The sequence below is a fragment of the Scleropages formosus genome, chromosome 3 (genome assembly GCF_900964775.1).
Source record: "Scleropages formosus chromosome 3, fSclFor1.1, whole genome shotgun sequence".
Classification (NCBI taxonomy): Eukaryota; Metazoa; Chordata; class Actinopteri; order Osteoglossiformes; family Osteoglossidae; genus Scleropages; species Scleropages formosus.
This window is the reverse complement of record NC_041808.1, coordinates 24,952,033-24,976,023: the sequence shown is the minus strand read 5'-3', so window position 1 is coordinate 24,976,023 and position 23,991 is coordinate 24,952,033. Positions and strand designations below refer to the sequence as shown.

The following is a 23,991-nucleotide window of genomic DNA, read 5'->3' as shown; positions in this document are numbered from 1 at the left end:
AAAAATTTTTAGAAAATAGAGGTGATTGTGACAGATGGTGTGACACAAGTTTATGGAGCAGTTAAAGGATCAGGAGAGAAGTGGGTCTGATAGAGATGGGTTTCAGACCATTCTTGAGTGTTGAAAGAGATTCAGCAGCTCTGAGGGACAGAGGGAGTTCATTCCATCGCAGAGAAGGCAAAACTGAGAACCTTCAGGCCTTTGGTTTTGGACTCTTCCACCAAGAAGCCAGAGGTGGAGGAGCACAGCACTCTTGCTTAGCTTTAAGGAGTGATCAGGTCGTGCGGGTATCAGGATGCAGAACCTTTGATAGACGCAGAACCTTTCAGGATACAACCAGTGTGTCGAACGGGATACAGGCAGTGAAGGGAAACTGATGGAAGGTGACAACGAAGGGAGATACATGGGAACACTCTAGTAGGTCAAACATAACTTGTATCACTGTATTCTGAATGAATTTATCAGCTAATCTATCGCATGGCCAGTTGTCCTGGAAACCTGGGAGCCCAGCGGGGCGCAGCGCACACCGCAGGACCAACTTACGGACAGCGCACAGGCCCCTGGGGAAACAGTGGCGCATCCAGGCAGCCTGACATGCCACTCAGCCCTCCGTTGTGGCTCCAGTATAAGCCTCCTGCACTGAAACCACCTCCCCAGCCCACCCACTGCTGCTACAAATGGCTTTCCATGGAGCAGGTCCCACAGGGTGCACTTGGCTATGGGACTCGTGTTACCAGCCTGCACAGCATCATGAGGAGGTGTGTTTAGGGCATAGAATAAGAGCGCTGTGCTCAAAGCAAGCACTCTTTCTCAACATGCACACACATTGTCTTTTGTAAAAGGTGTCTGACAGCACAGTGAAGACATGCCAACTATTGTGCCATTTACAGGCAGTTAGTTATTACTACCCGAAACTCTTCTCCAAAGCAACCTAATAGGTTTGTATACGTAACTACTTACCCACTGGTACAGTGGGGTAATTTTTACTATATCCATTCAGGATAAGTTTCAGGGGATCTCACGCAGAAGGTGCGATTCAAACCCAAGTCTTTAAATTGCACGGTGGTTCTTTTCACCACAGCACCGTTTGCTGTCATGCTGTTGAAAGCCCTTTAAAAATGTCAAGCAAATATTTTTAAAATTATCCAGTAAAGCATCAAAATATTGTCTGGGGTGTGTTTAGAAGTACCAGCCATCCACATCACACAATTTCCAGTTTCCTTCTTCCTCGCATGTCCACGGGGTTCATTACAGGGACAAACACACCAACTCAATATCTATACCCACCGACTGGGTAACAGCTTTACCCACTGTGCCATTGTGCCACCGTGTCCCGCATTCTCCATGGTAATATATTTCAGACTGATTTTGACAGTGATGCGTATTAGATCTTTTTTGTGAATTTAACACTCTTCTACTTCGCTCACAAGAGTCAAAATATCTCTAGCTTCGTTTACAAAAAGCAACAACAGAGACTCACTTCTTACGGTAATTAGTGACAAACCAGCCTCTAGGTGGCCGACAGGGGGTTAATTAGACCTCGCAGGAAACACACAATCCTCCAGTCATGGTAATTATAATGCCTGGCATTTATAAACTGTGTGTTTTGTCTCTTGGTCTCAAAGCGCTTGTCCGTAAGTCTCTCTTGTTCTCTCTCTCTCTCACACACACTCATACACACGCGACCTGGTGGTCGCAGTCATCATCCGCCGCCATGAAAATCACTCCATTGTCTATCTGTACGTACACACCATCAGTTGTGGCTCCAGTACGGTGGACTGAGCCCCCTCTGTCCCTCAAAGCTGCTGAACCCCTTTCGCAACAGGGTGTTTTCCCTTTCCCGAGAGGGTCATCTCCCGTTGACATGCTGGGGCATCCTGGGTGAGGGTGGTGTATCCGCCTCATATGCTCCCATTTGTCTGTAGCGCCATGCGTGACCGAAACAGGGCTCCACGATATTACGGAGAGCCAGGACCCTGCATGCTGACTATACATGAGATGCAATTGTCCGCCGTTCAAAACATGAAATATTAAAAAGTCTTCAGGAGACCCAGAAAAGCCTGCTTAACTGCTCGTTCGCAAAATGCTCAAGTCGAAAGTATTGCGGGTAGCACTGTGTCCGAATCCGAAGAGCAGCAGGCAGACAAAGTGCGATAGCGGCTCCGATGAGCCATGCCCTGTCCGCCCCGGTCGTATAAAACCTTCCTCAAATATTCACATGTCCCCACGGTCGGGGACCGAATTGGACAGTCGTCTCCACGGGGCACCGACAGTGACACGAGCACTTCAGAGCGGAACAGCTCTGCATTATTGATGAAACTGTTGCCATTAAGACCATTTACACGCATTTTTCACGAAGTCTGATGCGACACAAAGACTTTTTGAAGTCTGTGAACAAGAACGGGACTTCAATTACTGAAACTCTGGAGTAATTTAGTCCCCAGGGACAGAGCGCACAATTGTGCTGACTATAAACTGCACGTGCTGTTAGTACAGGAACAGAGAGCGTCAGCTTCCACGTTTGGGCTACGCGTGTCCTCTGAGGATCACGCAAAATCGAAAGCCTGTTGGTCCTCAGCTTTGTCCCCATTGTGGTGGAACGAGCTCCCTCTGTCCCTCAGAGCTGCTGTATCCCCTCCAGTTTTCAAGAAGGGTCTCAGAACCATCTCTTTCTGACCCTTTTCCATCCTGAACTCCTAAAACCTTTGTAAGTTTTATGTACATATTTCCTTATTCTTATTTTACTGCAGTAGGCAGTTGCTGGAATACGTGGGCTGTGACAACGGCTGTATCAGACAAAAGCTATGCTCCAGTGCTCCTGTGTATGTATTTAAACCCTCTGTCTGTTACAGGATATGCTTTAGTTTACCCTGAATTACACGTTGCCTTGGAGAAAAGTATCCGTACAATGCATAATGCAAATGTAAATGTTTAGGGGAGCGGCTCACAGCTGCAGAGGTGCGTTTGATGGTGATGCTGGAACTCAAACAGATGCGACACACTTGCACACCTGGAAACAAAGATTCATTATGCTTCAGCACAAAGGCTGGAGAACAACTTATGGACATGAAGGGCACCACATGCAGTGAGATGCCGCATGGCGCATTCTTCAACGGATAGCACAACAGTTAAGCCAGTGCTTTGCAATCAAAGCTCCGGGTTCGCATCCCACCTCCTGCGGTAGTACCCTTGATGAAGGCACTTACCCAAAATTGATGGAGTACAAATTACCCAGCTGCGTAAATAGTGAAATCTCTGTTATTTGCCCTTGAAAAGGTTTCAGCAAAAATAACAAACAAGTATAATAAGACTGAAAAAAAAGTGTTTTTCAAAGCACGATGGTTACAGTAATTAAAAATCTTGTGTCCTTCCTGAGGGCAAAGGCTTAAAAGAAGTTCTCTTGTTCCATAAACAGGACTCCAGCCTCCTGCAGCATTTTCACCTCACACTGCTCTGACTTCAGGCCAAACATTAAGTGCTGCTCTCTTAAACATTTGTCCTGCAATGAGCAGAACCCGAAATGGCACGTCACCGGAGATTTTCATTCTCTGGCATTTTAAACATCCTCACGGCGTCCATCTGGACGGTAAATCAGCATCTGATGTGGTATGGAGATAAAGCAGCGTTGCAGGGTAACAGCTGACACTGCGCAGATACACACATGTGCCCACGTTAACCTACACGTACGCACATCGACACACACAAATACAGAAACAGATACAGACACATACACTAATGTATGCCCATACACACCCAAATATACTCGCACGTACCCCGTCGTCCCACTCATATACACATGCACACACCCATTATCAGGGGACCAAGCAGGGAGGAGCAGGGAGAAGTGGACACTTGGCCCACTTGCAGCTGGCGCAGCGCAAACTGAATGATGGTTGAGTTTCATAGCCACGACGTGGCCCCCTTTTAATCTTTATATCTTCAGACGAGGAAAGGCGGGGGGGGGGGGGGGGGGGGGGAGGGATGTGTTGGATTGATTTTCGCTTTATATCACTTTTATAGTGGGGCTGCACTTTCTCAAAAAAAGGATTTGCAAAAAAAGAGAAACTCGAATCTCATCAGTTCTGCAAAAGCGAAGCAGAGCTCACACGGCTCCCCACATGTGTGTGAGAGCAGCACATGTTTCCTTACCCTCCCTGAAGGGTTCAGCAATATATCACTACCTGTGAACTTAAATAGCCTCGCGCCGCATCCAAACATGTGGGCTGCGCAGTTCCAGCCAGCACTGCAACTTTTCTAACTCCAAAACATTTACAAAAAAGGCCTACAAAGACATACCGACAAAAAAACTATATGGGAGATGTAGGTTGCATTGTGGTATGACCACTGGCTCCCTAAACAAGCCGTTAAGTGAGATTTAGAGTTGAGAGGTGGAGCGAGCAAAAAGTTTTCCGCCAATTTTCTACTGAAATCCGTAGGGTGTGGTTCTTAGATTGTGGGAACCGCGACAGACGGCAAAGACAAGACCTTGGCAGAGCTGCAATGGAAGATCTTGAAAAGCTCCTCAAACGTCCTGATGGATCTTCAAGGACAATTACTAGAGTTGTGCAGTCAACGATATTTTCGATAACAATGCATGGATGTTAAATGTGGAATTTAAAAGAATAGGGTGGAAGAAACCTTTGAACTGTGGCGCTGGAGAACAGTTTTAAGGATACCATGGGCAGATGAGAAAACACAGATGGATGTTGAATCAAATGAGGCCAAAAGTCTCACTAGAAACACAAATGGTTAGACTGTTATCACACTTTGGAATCATCATGAGAAGACTGGATTCTCCTGAAAAGATGGTGATGCTCCAAAAAGTCTGGGCAGCAACCAGATGGATAGACTCAATCACAGTGACGGTGGACACACCCCTGAAGACAATATTAAGGGCACAAGAACACGGTAAGGACTCGGTGTTCTAGAGACAGGATTCATGTGGTCGCCATGGACTCAATGAGGAGAAGCTGCTTTACCAGCACTTTGACGCAGACGCAATGCACAAGAAAGCTGAGATACTTTGGGAAGAGCAGAACACACGTAGAGCTCACACAGTCATTACCTCTGTTTTGACACGCTTGATGTGTTTTAATGTCGATTCTGGGCTTTATTCTCCACTTTACCTGAGACTACAGCACAGCCAGCGCACGGAAGCACTCGTTAGAACTACAAACAGAATAAAGCAGATGAATCATGAATAACCCGCTGGATTTTTCACACAAGACAAAAAAGTCATGGCGAAACATGGGGTCTTCATTGCGGGACAGACGACGCTCCTACATCGGTCTTTTTGACACTTTGTGCAAAGTGCCTTTTTTTCCAGGCCGACACCCAACGCCAACAACCGCTTGTCCCGAGCCGAAAGGGGAGGGGACGCCAGCCTATCGCAAGGCACCCCGAGCAGTGCTCAAACCCCAGACCCACCACACAGAGGGCACCAGCCAAACCCGCCATGCCACCGCACCCAGCCCGACACCCACAGCTGCTAAATGAATTGTCACGCTGGGACAGCGACCGTGTTTAGCGGGGAACTGTTTATCGCAAATACACGCCTGTTTTGCTCTCAGCAGTGTAAAAGCTGGCGCCGGGCCGAGTGCCAGCGGCAGATTGGCTCAGGGAAGTCGGTGCCTCACGGAGTGACATGTCTCGCGGCTGAGGACCATCTCTCCGGCGTTGGGGGGAGGGGTTCCCGGCAGCCAGTTCTGGGCCACCAGCTCTCATTTTCAGGCGGTTGCCATGTTCTGCTCCTGCCCCCTGGTTGACTTGCTGTGCTCTGATCTGTATTTAATAGTGAAAGAGCGCAGTGTCCACAGAGACGGTTCCAATACGGTACAGAATACTCCACTGCCGGGTCCTACAGCTGTGCCATTATAGGCATGAAACATTGACATTCATTTATTTAACTAATGCCTTTTCTCCGAAACATCTTAAATTGTCAAGCTACTTACGGGTCTTTACCCATTTCAACAGCAGGGCAATATTTACTGCATCAGATTAGGGGAAGCACCTTGATCAAGGGTACTACACAAGTGAGTCTGATTTGAATCCTGGTTTCCAGAGTGCAAAGGTATCTGCTCTAATCGATGGAACACATCCATGACGAAGGTACTGTTGAAGTTAAAGAGGCTGTTATGGGTACAGTTTGTGCACAGCGCAGCAGGTAATAGTGGTTATATGTGGCCTTACGATATATGGGACCCTGGTTAGACCTCCTGCTGTAGTATCCTTGGTCAAGGTACTTACCTTGAATTGACACAATAAAAATTAACCTGCTGTGCAAATGAGCAAATTATTTCCAATAGATTAGTCGACAGACCTCACAGCGTAATTCACTTTGGAGGAAGGCGTCGACTAAATATTAATTTTTATTGGGATTCCACAACAGTCTTGTTCTGCAGACGGGGCAGATGCATATAATACTGTGTGATAAGTGCTGCCCTCAAATTGCCCAGCGCTTTGCTGGTTGTTCCAAATGTTCTTGCTCAGTGAACTGGGACATGTACGTATTTATTCAGTTATCTGATACTTTTCTCCAATGCAACTTACTGTGTTAAGAGTCATACAGTGATTTGCCATTCATGCAGCTGGGTAATTTTTTCAGTATCAATTAAAGGGAGTACCTTGATTCAAGGGTATTACAGCAGGAGGTGGGATTCAAACCAAGGTCCTTCAAGTGGATGGCAGCAGGTCTAATAACTCCACCCCCTGCTGCTCCAAGTTTGTATACCATTCATGTTCTGGGTGTTTCCGCCAGCGTCGCACATCTGCAAAGAGGCTGGTGGTTTGTGTGTCGTGCTGGATGCGAGTGAACTCTCCACACACAGGTGGACCCCTCTGGCACGCGCGCTCTTTCGAGGCAACTGATGGTCCCGGTGCCTTGTCAAAGAGAGCGGACCGTCCCGCAGGACTCAACTGCATGGACAGTCCGCTGCAGATGAGCAGGCCGTGGGTAAACAGACGGAGTGCTTAAGGAGAACGAAGTAGAGACAGGGAGTGCGGCGAGAAGTCCGGACCGTGCAATTATCTCAGCGGCGCCGAGCGTACGCGAGCACCGGGTCGCTCACCTGCGGCCGGGATCGATACTCTGCCCTCCAGCAGCCGTGTTGTCTTTAGTGATTACCAGCCTCCCTGCTCACGTAGATCCTTCGATACTCCTCTATTTGTTTGTGTGCTCCAGCGAACGCTGAAGGGGGGGAGGGATGGAGAGCAACAGTTTCGGCCAGACTCTCCCCTCCAAGTCATCTGACAGCCATTGCTGAGCGCTCTCGACGAGCCCAAAGTTGTCCTTGGGTGTGTGTTTCTTGTGCGTTTTCTTCGCGCCACAGCTATAGCCTGGTGATAGACTCAGGGCCGTCAAACTACAGTCAGCGGGTTGTCGGAACAGCCTCGTGTCGACGCAGTCATTCGTGCAAAAATTGCAGATATACCACGTACAGAACTTATTCCTCATATAAACTCTGTATAATATTTATAGTGTAGTACTACGGCATACAAAGATATTTTTCTGATTGCAAAGTGTCTCTTGCAATGGCTTCATAAGTACGCTGTCTTTTAACTGGACTGTGAATGTTCATTAATTCTATGCTTTTTTAATTATATTTTTATAATAATAATCTAATTTTTCTAATAATCTAGGACTGGTCTACAGCGCAGCCAGCTGACTGACCTTATGAGTCCCGAAAAGCAGGGAGTTGAAGAACATGGTTTCCCCACATCTGTGAGCCCCACATATATCTCAGAATCTTTGGTCTCCATTTTGTCATCATAATTTATTTAATGATGATTTGAACAAATATGTATGATGAACTCGGCGATGCCCGGGCAAACAACTTCAGCCATGACAGTTTTACCATCCGGAAATGTTTCATAAGTCAGCCGTTGCTAAATTGCTTGTTGTCAGGAGTGTGCCTTGATACATCTTCCACAGATATTATTTTTCCCACATATCATTTGTCCATTTAAAATTGATTTATGCGAAATTGGACAATTTCTGTCTGGACAGCAGCTTGTTGCGTCGTATGTGCTTCAGCGATCATCCTGCCGCCCCAAACCTGATATAAGTGTCATATGAATACGCATTTTCGTTTACTGTAGAGACAGTGTGAACCTCCCTTTTCTCTTTATTGGTATGTTGGCAAACCTCTGGTAAGTGGAAACCTGTTTGTTTAATAGAACATGAATATTGCCAATAATCCGCTGTTACTTTTCGCACAAAAACAGAATAGGTGCAGGGGCTAACCTGAGGTCAATGAATCATTGCAACGGAAGGGTAGGCTGTGCAATACAAATTAGGCAATTTTCTGTCTAAAAAAATCTGCAAAATACCCAATTCTACAAGTTAAAGGTTTCCAGCAGTAAAAACGAAAAAGAAAAAAAGTATTGATGGTTCTGAACTGTGTTGTCCAGAACTGAACATTTGAACACAATAAAGGAGACGTGACAATAATGTGGTGTTTTATTATACTAGCAGTAAAACGCATAAGGTTTTGTGTTTTAAATTAGCTAATATTTTTTATTATTATAGGAGCTACACTGCTACAGTAAATAATTGTTTTGATAATTTCATACTGACACGATACCATTTGCATTCCCTTCTTTAACAAGGTATTTTTTCAATGAAATAAAGAGTAATTGCTGGCCGAAGCATCCAGGATGTAACCCGCGTTCCTGTCCATGGAGACCACGTGCCCCAGGTGCAGTCAGAACCGTAATAAGTTCTATCGCAGTGCCGGCACTCCTAAACCCCAGGAGACGCAGACCCTTAGCCTCTGTGTTTGGAGTCCGGCTATCTCTCCCTGCTTGTTACCGAGCTGCGGAGAGATGGCGGGTCTCCGTGCTCCTCGCTTCACGTCCTCCTTCCCTTTGTGCAGCGGGCGAAGCGAAGCCAGACCAATTGGCGAAGAAAAAAGGCTCGTAACGCGAAAGTGCACGTGGGACCCCCTCCCCCCCGCACCCGGCCCTCACCTGCATGACAGTTTGGCCCGCTTAATAAAGGCGGTCGCGCGTGACCACTGAAGAGGAGGCCGATCAAGAGCGAGAGACACGAAACATCCCGGAGAGACGTGAGGAGCCGCTCGAGCGCTGGCACCTGAGAAGACAGGGAAGAGGTGCATAATTGGATACAACTGCCCGACAGACTTTGAGGGGGATTTCACAAACCCGGGCTTCTCCTGAGAGGCGCTACGCTCTCGGTTCGCGCTCGGGTCAGAAAATAGGCAGGAGCCCCTGAAGGAGCAGACGCGCCCCTTTTGTCCTCTGACAGTAAGGTACCCCGCTGCACAAGGTACCCACCACTCATCCCCTGCCAAAAAGAGCTGGGGCAGCTGGAAAGAAGCCAGGCTGAGGTGGGCAAAGCATTCGGTTCGGGGTCCATATCCCCCGGTGCTCCACTCTCTGCTATGGGAACTACATTATGGCCCACATCCCTCCCTAGATCCACTTCTCCATGCAGTGCTCTGCCCCACCACCCTTAGCCTTTTCCCACCTAATGGGACAGCTACTGTAAGTAATTCCTCATTAATTTCTTATTTTTGTTAACAACAGAATGGCACTGTTTCACAGCAACATAACGACACGGCACCTTGAGAAATAGCAAATATGTATGTCCACATACATAAAACATGAGCAGAAGGTGAAGAGGTCGCGATAGGTGTGATCATATAGCACTGTGTAATGAGCTCCAAAAACTTCTGCGGACATTTTGGAATTCCGCTGAATTATCATGTACGTTAAAAATTAATTTTTTTTAACAGGGGGTGAACTTAAACGTTTTGGTAATCCCCATACTTATAGAGGAATCTTCAGGCATCAACCATGGACCGTTCCAAAAATGTAAGAGTTATTAACCTATGTTCCTAACTCCAAGAAAAGAGAATTTTGGCTATTCTTTGAGATCATGGCTCACATTTCAGAGTGGATCTGTTTCTCCATGCATTGTGCTGCCCTGCTGCTCTCAGCCGGTTCCCACCTAATGAGACAACAGTCCTTCTGCATTTTCACTGCAGTAGCCGAAGAACGATAGCTGCTATCTGAAGTACAGCTCTGACCGCCTGCTTAAGTCGTAAGCGGTCGCGCCAACATCAAGCACGGCGCTCGTGCTCCTCCAGCTATGGGCCTCAGGCCCGGCGCATAAAGCCGTGTGGAACAATAGGAGACTTAAAGGAGTGATTTGTGACGTGCCGCAGAAGTGCCGGAGCCCGGCTGATAGATCGATGGGGGAGAAGATCACATGCGGACCGCCTCGACAGAAGATCAGTGGCTTCTGAACATCAATACGACCGTCAACCTTGAAGGGAACTCCGTTTCCTTTTACAGACTGCAACATTCCAATGACACCAATTTCAAGATCACAAGAGGATTCGCTCTCCGAGCAAAGCGGGATATAACAATTTCAATAAACGGAGGCGAACAGAAGGAGATGAGCGCGGGATGCTTTCTGAGGAGCCTAATTAAAACATGTCCCGCACTCTTTGAAATGCTGGATCTTAGCAATAAATGGGATTTCAACAAGGACAAATCCAGCTCTCGCTTCGCTAATGAGGAGCACATTTCAGTACGGAGAGACCGAAAGAAGACCAGCTAGGAAAAGAAGGATAGCAAAATACAAAAGTGGCCCTGCTTAGTGTGCTGAAGGAAAGGGCTTAGAGCAACAGGGCCCATGTCATTAGCACAGGTGGATCTGGTGGCTTGTCTCCTGGGCACAAGTGCTCATCTGAGGGGGAGGAGCCAAGGGGAAGGGAAGTGAATTAAACCCTCCTCTCCAATAAGCTGGTGGCCTTGTTTCGGGGCTTTGAAGTCAGTTCATCCTTTGGAGAGATGGTAGATTGGTAGGGATTTAGTAGGTTAGTCTCCCCCCTCCCAAACCCCTGTAGGTGTGGGTATGTGTATGACATTATATTCCCACATTTTCACGTTTTATCTTGTCATATTTGATGAGGAAAGCAAGGACCTTAGAGGTTTAAAATCCAAAGTCCACCATTTTTTTCATTTAGGCACCAGTTTGGTGAAGGAAAACGGTGGACTAAAATCCTTCCGTCCTTTAAGGTTACTGAATCCCACAGCAAGTGGGTAGAATATGGAAATATCTCCGGTGGGATGCGCTGCTTCTCTCCCTCAGAGCTGCCGAATCCCTTTCAACATTCAAGAAGCGTCTCAAAATGGATCACTCTTGGACCCACAGTGGTATTAGTCAGACTGACTGTGCTTTGGTAGTCAAGTCTCTATCTATAACTCAGTTGTTGATGCACTTTTATCTTGTAATTGCACATCACTTCGAAGAAAACCTAAATGAATAAATGCAAATATGAACGTAAAGGTTTTCACCAAAACGCTGCCATCAGACACATCCATGGTATTAATTCAACTAAATCTGGAGGTTCCATTTAGAGAAAAAAGAAAATGCATGGTGCACAAGTTAACAGAAGGATGATGGGGTTCCTCTGTGTATGTGTGACTGTGTATTTGTGTGTAGATCTGACAAACCGAACTGTGGCAGAGCTGAGCTGCTCCTGACCTGAACACTTTGAAGCAGTTTGCTGCCCAACACGATCAATGAGAAGGTTTCACAGGCCGTCCCTGGCCCTATGTGGCCTAATAAATGCCTGAGAGGCAAGTTCCGACATGTCTCACACACGCTGAGCTCGTTCTCAGAGCCTAGTCAAAACACATCGGTGACGTCATTTCCTTTCACCTTCCTCTGGATGCCTCTTCAGCTACTGTAAGTTCCCAGCAGCTGTAACACTGGGGTGTGGAGGGTAATCCATGTGAGGCTTTTAGTCTTCTTTTCTCCAACCGCACCAAATAAGAAGAACCGCTTTTAAATATCAACAACTGCAAACCCCACACCAGATGTTCCAATGAAATCACACACACACACACACACACACACGGTCTGAAACCGCTTGCCCCAAGCCGGAGCCTAACCTGGCAACACAGGGTGTAAGGCTGGAGGGGGAGGGGACACACCCAGGAAAGGACACCAGTCCATCACAAGGTACCCCAAGCAGGACTCGAACCCCAGACCCACCGGAGAGCAAGCACAGGCCAAACCTGCTGCACCACAACACCCTCTCTCCCATGAAATCACCAGAATTAATTCTGCTTAGTTCATTGCCTTCTGGTGCACTGCAAAGCCTCTGTGAAAGAATCTTTGAACTGTATACACCTCAACATGACAGTTTAACAAAGTAGACAGAGGTTTGACAGTCTGACATGGCCCAGTTCTCTATGTCTGAACCACAGGACACATGAGGATCCCCCTTCCTGATACAGTCTTTCCCTTACATTTACAGTAATTTATATATCTTTTCTCCAAAGTGACTCACAATCTTACCGTTACAGCTGTGTGATTTTTACTGTCAATTCAGGGAAATTAGCTTGATCAAGGATACTACAGCACGAGGTGACCTTGCTACTGAAATGTAGTAGCTCTACATTTCCTTCTATCCCAGTATGAAACGGAATGCAGCAACGTACAAAAATACTAGTACAATTAGACAACATGGCATCTTTTGAGTCCAAAGAGGGGTAGCTCTAACCATTGGGCTAGCTTCTTTTCCCCTGTCTATTCACCTCCTTCTGGGAGAACTGAATGCCCTCTAATCTGTACCTATCTCCTGCATTACAGCTGGCCAAGATATAAAACATTACTCTGGATCACACAGATTAAATGATATAAGCATTGAAGGACTTGTTTTTTTAATTTTTTTACATAGGAGTCAAACTTCTTTTCCAGGTGCCATTGCTGAACATTGTCACCTAAGACATAGCATAAATGCACTCCTAATTCATCGGGTTCTACCACTCCCTTATCCTGCTGTCCTAAACCAAACTGCAGGAAACTGGTCCCTTTTCCAAATCCAATATAAGAGGAATTATTTCCCAAATCCTTGACGTTCTGTAACCCGCATGTAACCTCTTTTCCAGCTTGAATCCATTTGGAGCTTCAATCGGTTCAGTTGCTGTGCTTCAAAAGCAGGGATATGGATTTGGCACCAGCATTCCTGAGCAGCGGCACAGATATGAGCTCCGGCTGCACTGTACAGCACTACAGGGACATAATGGTGTAATTTTATAATGTTGTACTAATAGATATCCAACACTAACATTTCCCAAATGTGTAGTTGAACACTGGTGTTCCGCAGTGGAAATGATTCTAAGGCTGAATGCTAAAACAAGCCTGGTGTTAAGCTGCAGATTTTTCAATGACATCTTTTTTTTTAAATCCATTTTGACACCGATGTTTTAGTTTAAACAAAAACAAAGTCATAACGGCCCTATCAATAAAACAGAAAAGATAAAAGGTTTAATGCAAGAAAGATAAATAGACGCGATTAGAACGTTTTTACCAGCATACATGATGTGATGCAAATTTATGGAGCAGGTAGGATGACAGGAGAGAAAAAGAGATGAGTTTTGAGACCCTTCAGGAATGTTGAAAGGGATTCAACAGTTCTGAGGGAGAGGGGGAATCAGTTCCACCACAAACATGAAATGGAACTATTCTATCAGTGTAATGTCGTTCGCCCTGTCTGAGTCAAGAAAAAGAGTACCAGAGTAAATGATAAAGCACAATCTGATTTTTATGCTCCTGCTTGATCAAATGGATGGAGAACATGGCATTTGTAAGATCTGGCCCAGCATCTGCTGTCCTCTACCCACCTTTGAGTTCTATCTAAGGGACAGGTAGCCCTATGTTACACCAATCTTTTGGTAGACAGGAAAAGCAGGAGAAGGTTCAGCTGCTGAGGGTGGGAATCGAAGGGGAATGGAAGGGCGGATGGGGGAGTAAGGGATTCACCTTGATTCAACGCACCAACCCTTTGATGTGCCTGAAGCAAGTGCTCGCTGCCCGGAGCAAACCTTAAGCCTTAAAACAAAAATCTAGCTTGACGTCCTTAAACCAAAACCATATGAATGCAAATTCCACATTAAAAACATATTTTTCCAAGGGTCTCATGGATGAGCACTATCGAGTGATAAAACAGAACAGGTTTGAAGATAACAGAGTTTTTTGAGGGGTGTAACAGGGAGGTTAGTGGTAAAGAGCTCGGGGGGCAGGAAGGGGGGCTTTTTCAAATTGTTCATGGATCCACTGCCTAAAATGGAAGTTGTTCTGCAGAAACATTGTCAAACTGTGTCCTTCATCATACTGAATGTCCTTGAAGGCTGATTGAAAGACTAGACCAACAATAATTCAACAAATATATTTTTAAATTAGGTAATGCATGTAATCATATAAGACAAAATATGTGAATGATAGGAGCAAAATTGGAGATGTAACTTATATGCCCGGCTATATGCAATAAATTCAAGGCTTACTGAAAATGTTTATGTACACGGAGTTAATATCCCAGAAACCCTTTGGCTTTCATGGCAATAGTCTAAACCATGACACTCTATTCCCAGTTCTGACAGGTTGGAACTGAGAACCTCACCCTAGCCCTAACCTTACCCTTAGCCCTGACCCTAACTTTCAATAGACTCAAAAGGAAAGACTGTCTTATAACAACACCCTCATACACTCAAATGGTCCATGGCAGTTCCGAACGTGTTAGAATTAATCTATTCTAAACTATTCCACTCACAAAGATGCATCCATAACGTGCTTTGTGTGATTGAATATAAAATGTGGTGTATTGGGCAAATCTGACAACTTTACACTGAACTCGAAACACGCATCGCTGAAAGATGAGATGCCCTCTTCTTTCATTGGACTATAACTCAGAATGATTTATTACAGGATTAAATTACTCTTCACAAAACCTAAAATTTACAAACGGGCAAGGCACTCAACCCCTTTCAGGATGACTCTAGATGAGAATCTGGCAGTTAAACTAATTGGTCCTGTAGGTGGTGCCTAATGTACAGTGAATGTGAGGCCATCATATTTTTCCCTTGTGTTTGACCTGCTGCTCTGGCACTGCTGTTGTGCAGAGCTTCGCCTCCCCTGCTACTTCATATGCAGGTTTTACCACCCGGGGGGATTCCAACCCTTTCTTAATCAAATCATTTCTATCTCTGTGGGCTGTGCCTGAGGCCATCGCTCATTAAATAAATCGGAAAACGAGCACATTGCGCCACACAGAGCCGCTGACTGGCAAACGCCCCTGTAAATTCCTTCGTTGCAACTTAAGTCGATTTGGGCACACTGCGCACAGATGTTGGGTCGCCGGGATAAAATGGCCCCATTGTGTGGCCCGTTCCCAGCCGCACCTCCCCCGTCCCCCCTTCCTCCTGGGGATAGGGAGGTGGGAGGCTGCCGATCCCGCTGGGTTTCTGGAGCCAGAGCCGGAGTCTGAGTCAGGAAAACCGCATCTTGTCGAGGCGAGAGGGAAGCAGAATGTTCTACAAGGACAAAACATTAGTGGAAATGTCACTCAGGCCCGGTTCCACATGTGGGCTGCCGGGCCTCTTCCTCCCAGCAAGCCCAGCTGATATGAATCCCATCTGCTGGGGCGGCCAAGTGACAAGGGAAGAAATGCCGGCATCTGTTCTCCATTGCTGTTGGCTCTTCGTTCCAGCTTACAGTTTTAGCTGGAAACATGTGAGCCGGGGGTGGTGTGGGGCCAGAATTCGGGGGGGAGGGGCTTGAGTGAGGGGGCACCAAAGCAGTGTTGGCAAGAGTAGGGCCTTCTCAGCTTCTCTACACACTAGGCTGCTTTTTTACATGAGAAAGAGTTTAGGAGGCGACCGCTGGGGTTTTGCCGGCTGGTGGTTCAGAGTCTCTATTTAAATAATCACCATGATCCAACAAACAATTGCTGAGGCCCCTGGAAAGGGAGAGTAAAACACAGCAATTCACTCTGTGTTAGTTTTCCAAAGGCAAGAGTCACGTCCATAGCCTAAATGCAGTGGGACCTGTCCCAGGACAGGGTGAACAAAATCTGTAGGTGGTCACATAGCGGGCTGTGGAAGGGGTCAAATGTCATTCATACATGCTGAATGTAGTATAGTATGGACTGAAGCTAAGAGATTTGTCACAACATGTTTTCATCAGGTAGTTATTGGGATTGGGATGTTTTAATCTGAGGCAATGACCATGACAGCAAGTAGCATATTGACAACACCACCAGGCCATATGCGGCCAGATCGGGCCGCTTTCTTTGATGCAAGAAACAAAAAAAAACTGGAGATGTGGGAGCTCTGCTCAGGTTCATAAGGTTCACAGGAATCATCCAGATGCGCACCAGAGGTAGACTTCTTCCTTGTGCTTGGATGGAAGAAGCTTACAGATGTTCGGGGGAAGAAGACTCAAACCCTCTTTGACTTGGGAATCCTCTCTGGACCCACTCGAATCATGGCAGATGGGTGCTATAGGGCTGTAAGCCACTTCCTAGTGGATCATTTTAGGAGTCAAGACTACAACAGTACAACAGGGCTGAGAACGACCCAACAGCAATTGAACCATTTCAATTAAGCCTTTCAGAATTTTTACACAGAACATTATTCTCAAGGGTTAACCGGCTTCAAACCCTATTTCACATTCCAGCACTAAGTTCACTTACATATATTACCTTTCTGCTGTTTCGTTTCTCTCTAAATAGTGCTGGAGTCGACAGCTGCTGTAGCACGAGACTCGGTACTAATGGCAACAAACACGACTTCATAACCAGCGGCAGTTAACAACCCTTTCAGTGGATATTTCTTCCAATTCAGTTCATTTTTTACACGCCTAGGCCACTTGGGATGTAAGATAATAGTGTGCATAACAATGGCACAAGGGAAGGCAAGTGTTGTCAGTATTGCTCCCGGTTATTTATCACACAAATCAACATTCCCACCACTCAGAGCTACTCGCTTGTTATGGTATTGATTTTTAAAAGCAGCCTATTAAAATTGGAGATTGATGCAAGCATGCATCTTTATTCATGGTCCCCAGCTTGAGTGTCCTCTTTTTACTTGATTGGCTTTCATAGAACAGCTGTAATTCACTTGTTCATCTTACTGTTACAGACATCTCCCTCCTTTAAAGCTATAACAAGATGAGGATGATGGCTTTCAGAAAAATCCTACAAGCTACAAATAATATTGATGATACTTTAATATGTCTGATCTGCTGATACATCGGTTGACAAGTCTACAGCCTTTTCTTTTGCTTTTCAACAGCATTCTTTATGATGAAAGGAGGGGTCATGCAACACAACTTAAATTCGTTGCTAATTTTTAAAAACTCTGGTATGTAAATATCTATCTGTAGTGGAACTGTACATCGAAAGCTTGAAGAGAAGTCTCGAAAGTGTTCGGATAACCGTTGCTAACCCGTAGCGCTTACACTTCATATCGCAGTAATGGCACAAGCGTGTTTGCTGCCACGGGGTTACCAACTGAGAAGGGAGCGAATCAAAGTTATCATGCTCCTGTTCCACTCAAAGAAGCTTATCTGAAAAAGGAAAACCCTGAAGTTGGGCATGCTGCCTTTTTTTAATGGCTCCAAGATCACAGGCATGCCGCGAGTCGAAGGGTAACGGCTGCGGAAAGATGCGAGCCTTCCAGCGCTGGGCGCTGAGCGACGGAGCCACGCAGCTGAAGACAAGTGACGGGCGCGGTTGCCCGAGGGGTTCGAGCAGAGTTATTAGCAGTGACAGGTACTCTACCTGGGAGACAGATTGGATTGGATGAGGAGGAGGGGGGATTAGTTATAACCGAATAGTTAACAGTTGTAACCCGCTGCAGAGCATGACATGGCTGCCACGAACGCTGGAATTCAAATTTCAGGTTCACTCGAGTGCAAACGAGGCCTGTCACCAGGGCAGGGAAAAGTGGATCCAAGAGGATCCGGGAGGAGGCTGGGACACGGAATTGTGTCAGTGTCACAGATGAACGCAGAGGCCGAGGAGCGCCAGATGTGTAAGAAACATCACTGCCAATCAATTAATAAATCAGTCAAGCTGTGTTTTGTACAATAACCCTGATAAGTCACATCAGATGGAGGATGTGCTGCTGAAATACTGAAATAAATTCCCTTATATTATTCAAGTCTCAGTTTGATTATCGATGGCTGTAAACACTTGATTGAGACCTTGTGAGGTTACTGAGACCATGGGAAGGGTTCCGTCATCTCAAATATCTGAGACAATTCTATTGCTGCTTTTGAACACCAACGAAATGAAACTATAGACAGAAGGCAAAAAAGGGGCAAGTCTGGTTTAAATTTGCCCACTTTTTCACCCAGTGGTGAAATACAAGAAAAATATCAGAAAGAGTGTATTTATGAAACAACTGGTCCCACAAAAAGATGTCTTTCCTCTTCAACACCAGCCCATTCCACTTGCTTTGCTGTGCCTATTTCTCAGTTCGTGTTAAAAAGGCAATGAGTATGACTTAGAGGATTAAGACTCCATCTCCCGGATCTTTTTTTGCCATCCTTACGTTTACATTTACACTTATTAATTTATCAGACTCTTTTCTCCAAAGGTGTACAACTAAGATAAAAGCACATTTCATCAACAGATGGAGAGAAAGAGATGCAGATGTGACTCTTAATGTTCAGTCAGTTTGTCCGATGTCACTGTTTAAACTAGCAAGCATTATAAGGGTAGCTTCAAATAAAATTGGTAAGAGCATATCATCTTAAAACAGGTAATATTGACGGTTACATTACATGAGTACAAGCACATCAAATTGATAGGAGATGCAAAAATATTTCTGACAATTAATGCAGTGCTGATCAAGGGAGAAGATGGGAGACCCAGAAAGAAGTGAATTTGAAAAATGTGTTTTGAGACTCTTCCTGAATGTAGAGAACGATTCAGCAGTTTTGAGTGAGAGAGGGTTTCTATTCCACCACTCTGCATCCATACCCAACGTGTCAATTCGAGGATAAAGGGTGGAACACATATTTCAGCACTTGGCCACGGATAATAAAAGTCAAAGAGAACAATGTGTAGGAACGAAGGGAAAGGAGGAGTCTGCTTCAGATGCTAACAGACAGATGTCAAGAGAATGTCAAGACCCTGCCCTGAACGGCGATGGGCTGAAAGAAAGAGAAGTCCACTCTGCCTTGGATGCTAATTTCTCGATAAAAAGATGAGTAGACTTTGCCTCAAATGCTAATAGATGAAAGAAAGCGGAGCACTCTGTCTTGGATGCTAATAGACACAGGAAGAAGAGGAGCCTGTCTCAGACGGTAATGGACTCACAGGAAGAGGAGGAGCCTGCTAGATGGTAATAGACTCTGCCCCAGACAATGATACCCTGGTAGGAAGATGGCACCTCTCCAATGGATGCTAATAGGCTGAAAGGAAGATGAGTATACACTGGCTTCCATGCTAATAGACTGACACGAAAACAAAAGCAAGTGGGTGACTGGTAAGCAAACAAACCCAAAAGAGGAAAACAACCAAACGGCGGCAACGCAATAAAAGGAAGAAACACTTTGAGGCGCAGGGATTAATTATCCCGATTACCGGTTGCCTCATTATTGAGTGTGCATTGACAGATCCCGTCGTCACTCTAGGCCATTTTTCTCCATACAACTCTTTTGGTACATCTCTGCTTCCCTGACAAGTGGTGACGGGTAAAATAAGATAATTGCTTTAAAAAAAAAAAGCTGGGGAGCGATGACTGAAATAGGAGCGTTTGATTTTTCACCTGTCTTTCTCCAGGTAGTGATGAGGATCAAATGTTGTATTTCACTGCAGGGAAAAAATACAAAAAAAAAAAAAAAAAAAAAAAAAGCAATTTTTTTTGGTGCATCAGCTTGTCAGTCTCTCTATCAGACAAACAACTGTGTTAATTAATGTAGACAAAACATGCACCCGCAAACAACCATGCGAGTGTTTTCTACAGTCTCCGTATAGGAAGAAACAGACAATTACAGACTTAAGAAAGGCTCAGGCTGCCTTGCACATTTCTTATTTCTCTGTCTCCAGAGTCGGTTAAATAATAGTCAATTCTGACAAAATAAAGCATCCCTTACCGCCTAACTAAAGTAAATGTCATCCTTTACGATACATATTATTCAATAAAGCTTTCAGTTGAGCTTAGTGCTTATAAAAGTGTGACCTTGAGGGTCTTAACTGACTGAATGTTACACCTACTTGCACACTAATGAGGCTTAAGGGATTTTACCGTCCTCCGTGTAACTAACAATGGTGTGGATTTTGGAGTATATTGCTCATCGTTTACCTTTGCGTTCTTTCGAATTAAAAAAAAAAAAGAAAAAACGAATGACGAAAAAGAACAAATGGGAAGTATGACAGGAAGGTTACGTACATTAGAACCAGCTGCCTATAAAGCACAGTATGAGGTATAATGTCCTATCATGCTCCCATTTCAAGGGAAATCATTTTAATGCACTGAAAAAAATAAGAAAAGGAAAAAGGAACCGCTGCTGCTTACTGACAGCGTGGGTGCGAGAAATACCAGACGTGTAATAATTTGATAGGCTTTTTTGCCGAATGCGCACGGAAGGCTTTGCCGTTATGATCCAAGGGGCGAAGGCATGCCGGCGGTTTACTCACAGGAGCCGACTCCACGGAGATGGCCGGTACGCGACGGGCGGAGGGTTCGCATGCTGTTCCACTTATTTATTCCCTCAAAACAAAACACATCTAGTCGGTTTGCGAACTGGCTTTGGACGCACAGGGTTAACCGCAAACACGTGTAAACTCGGCCCAAACTAATTTATTCAGGAACGCACTGGCCTGCTGGGAGAGAATACCTTAGATTAAGCGACGTGTCTGATTCCAATTTGAATGGGAGGCTTTACTACCGCGGTTTTTTAATCTATTGCCGTGACATTTCGGCAGTTACGTTTTCCCACCCCTCCGAGGAAGGGACACGTTGCTGACGGAACCACGGGCAGTTTGAAGTCCTATGAAAAGTGCAGAAAACCAGGCCGCTGGAGCGTGTTAGCGGTAAACACGTCTTGTGCCGAACACAGAAGACCAGCAATCTGTTCTTCGCTGCTGCCGCCGCTCAGTTCAATTTAGCTTCATTACACATTTGTTCTTCGGCGGCTTTCAGAAACTCTCGGTACCGAGGAAGGCGACCGGGACATGATGTTTGTGACTAATTTTGTTCACGCTCGTGTTGTAGATACCGGAATCCATGAATCTACAACTTATTGTTACTAATCGCTCTATCCTGAAGACAGACCGAGAGCGCGGATACAGATAAAGCAAAGGACGCACGTAACTCAAATTCGAGAGAAAGTCTTCAACTATGTACTTTATGAGGGTGTATGGGCCAACCAGGAACAGAAGAGAGGAAAACAAAGCTCCGGACCCACGTCAAACCGGAGAAAACGAAGGGGGCGTCAAGACCGCCGATCGCATAAATCAGACCGACCTGGGGTATGTGCAAGTGTGTCTAGTCGCATCTGAGTATCTGCACCTGCACACGTGTTTCATTTTCTTTTCCGCTCGAAAATCGATGTTTGCTCGCAGTTATGGGCTCGTCTCACCTGCAGGATGTAGCCACGCACATAGTCCCGCAGCGTCCAGCCCAGGCCGTGCAGGATGTGTAGCACCTCGTCTTGCTTGAGCACGCTGAAGAGTCGGTCCAGCAGGATCTTGAGGCGCACAGGAACCGCCTGAGTGCCGTACAGCATCAGGCTGCTGATGTCGAACACCACGTTGGACTGGACGATCTCCACCTGTGTCGGGTGGTACAAGTGCTGCGTGCTCAGCTTGTCCAGCGCTGGAGGGGAGAGATGGACAGAGTATAAACGCACACGCCCAAGGAAGACTCTTCTTTTCCTTGAAACCTGGGAAATGAATCTTGTGACTCTGGTTACGGTCTTCTGGATGGCGAAAGGATTTGCACCCCGATACCTGTCAGATCTAATCATGCCCTATAGCCCAGGAAGACCTCTGTGCTCCTCCCACCTTTGGCTGCTTGGTGGTCCCACTCATAAAGGTCCAAAATCAAATAACTGTAGGTTCTCAGTTTTGGCTCCAATGTGGTAAAATGAGCTCCCTCTGTCACTCAGAGCTGCTGAATCCCTTCTAACGTTCAGTAACGGTCCCAAGCCCACCTCTTTCAGACCCACTTCTCTCCTGATCTCCTAACCGCTCCATTAACTTGCATCACCCCACCTGTAACGATCACCTCTGTATTTCCTGTCAACTCTATAAGCAGTTACTGGTGTGCTGTGTGTTGGAAAAAAAGTGGTATAGTACAAACTGACTGCTTTGATAATCGTGTATATGTATGTAAAGGCCTTATTCTGCTGCAGATGCACTTTTGCTTACTCTGAGTTGTATGTCACTTTGGAAAAAATAACATCATCTGTCAAATGGATACATGTAAATGTAGACGTTCACTCACTTATACACTTGGTGTCCTTAACCACGTGTCAAGTCAGGTTTGCAGTGGTCCGGGGCCTATCCCGGAAGCACTGGGTGCAAGGCCAAGTAGGGTACACCCTGAACGGGACTCCAGTCCATCACAGGAATGCAACTGTCATGATTCATTTGTAGGGAATATGTTTCCTGATCCAAAAGTAATGCCATCTGCACAGACACACGCGTTTCAATGCAGGCTTAAAATTTTCCTTGTTTTACTTGCAAAACGTTGCAAAACATAAATTCGACCAAATACGGAAAACAAAACACAGCTTACAAGGTTAAGACATTTACCTAAAGTGGAAAATGCTGCACAAACGTACTGAATTGAGTTTGCGGGGAAAGAAATACGAAGGTATCTGCTTTGTAACAACCGTAGCGATAATACTAAAAAACATATTGTACAAAAGGTTTTAAAAATAAACGCTAAAAAGAGCAACCTGCTTTGGTTGCCACGGACTAAATGAACTTTGAACATTTCCGAATTTAATCTTTCGTTCGGCTCCCGCGATGCGATCCCAAGACAGGACTGCCATTGGCGTTTAGTGGCCAGGAGCGCAGCACCGCTCCCTCTGCTTTGTCAAATGTTTTTCTCCTTTCCTGCATCTGCCAACTTGGAGCCCAGTTGAGCCTTCACTCACACTCACACACACACACACACACACACACACACACACACACAGAGAGAAGAGGTAACTGCACACTCAGCACCACACGGTAATAACAGATCGAGGAGATAAAAGCTCCGGTATTATAATGTAATTGTCTGCTTTTTCTCTTGTTTCCCTAATCCCTCCATCTCTCCCTGTCGTTTCCTTCGTCCCCCCCCCCCCCCCTTCCTTCCCTCCCTTCCCATCCCCCGCCACAGCCCCCGGCTCCTCCGTCTGGGTGACACCTGGTTCTGTCTCCTTCTGATCCTACGACAGGTTTTCCGCTGACGAGGTTCTTGCCTGACAACGGATCCTCGCAGGCCTGAGCGTGATAAAAAATGAAGAACTACTTGTCAGAGTCGCTGCCAATGTGCAGATGAAATAAAATATAACAAAAAAAAAAACAGAGAGAAAAGGGCCTGACAGCTGTGTGAGGGGTGCAGGGGTGTGTCCGCGGGGGGCCCGTGGCGCTCGGTCACTCGCGGCCCGCTCAGCTTCGGCCGCCAAACAGGTGTTTTCTTTTATCCGCCCGCCCAGTGTCCTCCCTTTCTGCACGGCCCGAGCGCGGGGCTAGCGGCTCCATGCTGAGCCGCAAAGCACACGTCTCTCACTCGTCAGCAAACTTTCCGGAAAGTTCTCAGACTTAGAGGGAAATAAATATTCTTACATGACAATGCATGCATGAACGGACCGTGGAATACAGATATTGCTGCACAATCACGTTTAGATAGATAGATAGATATTTTGCATGTCAGTGAACATATAATATAGAATGAGACAAAAAAACATTCTTGGTGCAATTTTATCAGTCATATTAATTTCTTTACTCATCTGACACTTGTCTCCAGTTGACTCGCAATGTGAAGGTACTTGCACTGATTTACCCACTTGTAAAGTCAGAACTTTGAACCCTGACCAGGGATCCTACATGAGGATGTGGGAGTGCAGCAGCTCTAACTGCTGCACCACCTGCTGCCTGTTAATTGTAAGACATACTTTTTGAAACCATTAACTCATTTGTTGACAGATCAAACGCCAAATATTTATTC

General features: G+C 45.8%; 1 protein-coding gene across 5 annotated transcripts in view; it reads right to left on the bottom strand.

Moving 5' to 3' along the window:
• The window catches only part of LOC108936674 (zinc finger protein basonuclin-2-like), a 131,172-nt gene that overhangs the window by 27,546 nt on the left and 79,635 nt on the right, over nucleotides 1-23,991 (bottom strand). For all 5 annotated transcript variants that reach the window (XM_029250551.1, XM_029250550.1, XM_029250552.1 and 2 more), the window contains one exon: nucleotides 21,410-21,645. In XM_029250551.1, the coding sequence (XP_029106384.1) occupies nucleotides 21,410-21,645 (236 nt within the window). The remainder of the gene's footprint in view (nucleotides 1-21,409; nucleotides 21,646-23,991) is intronic.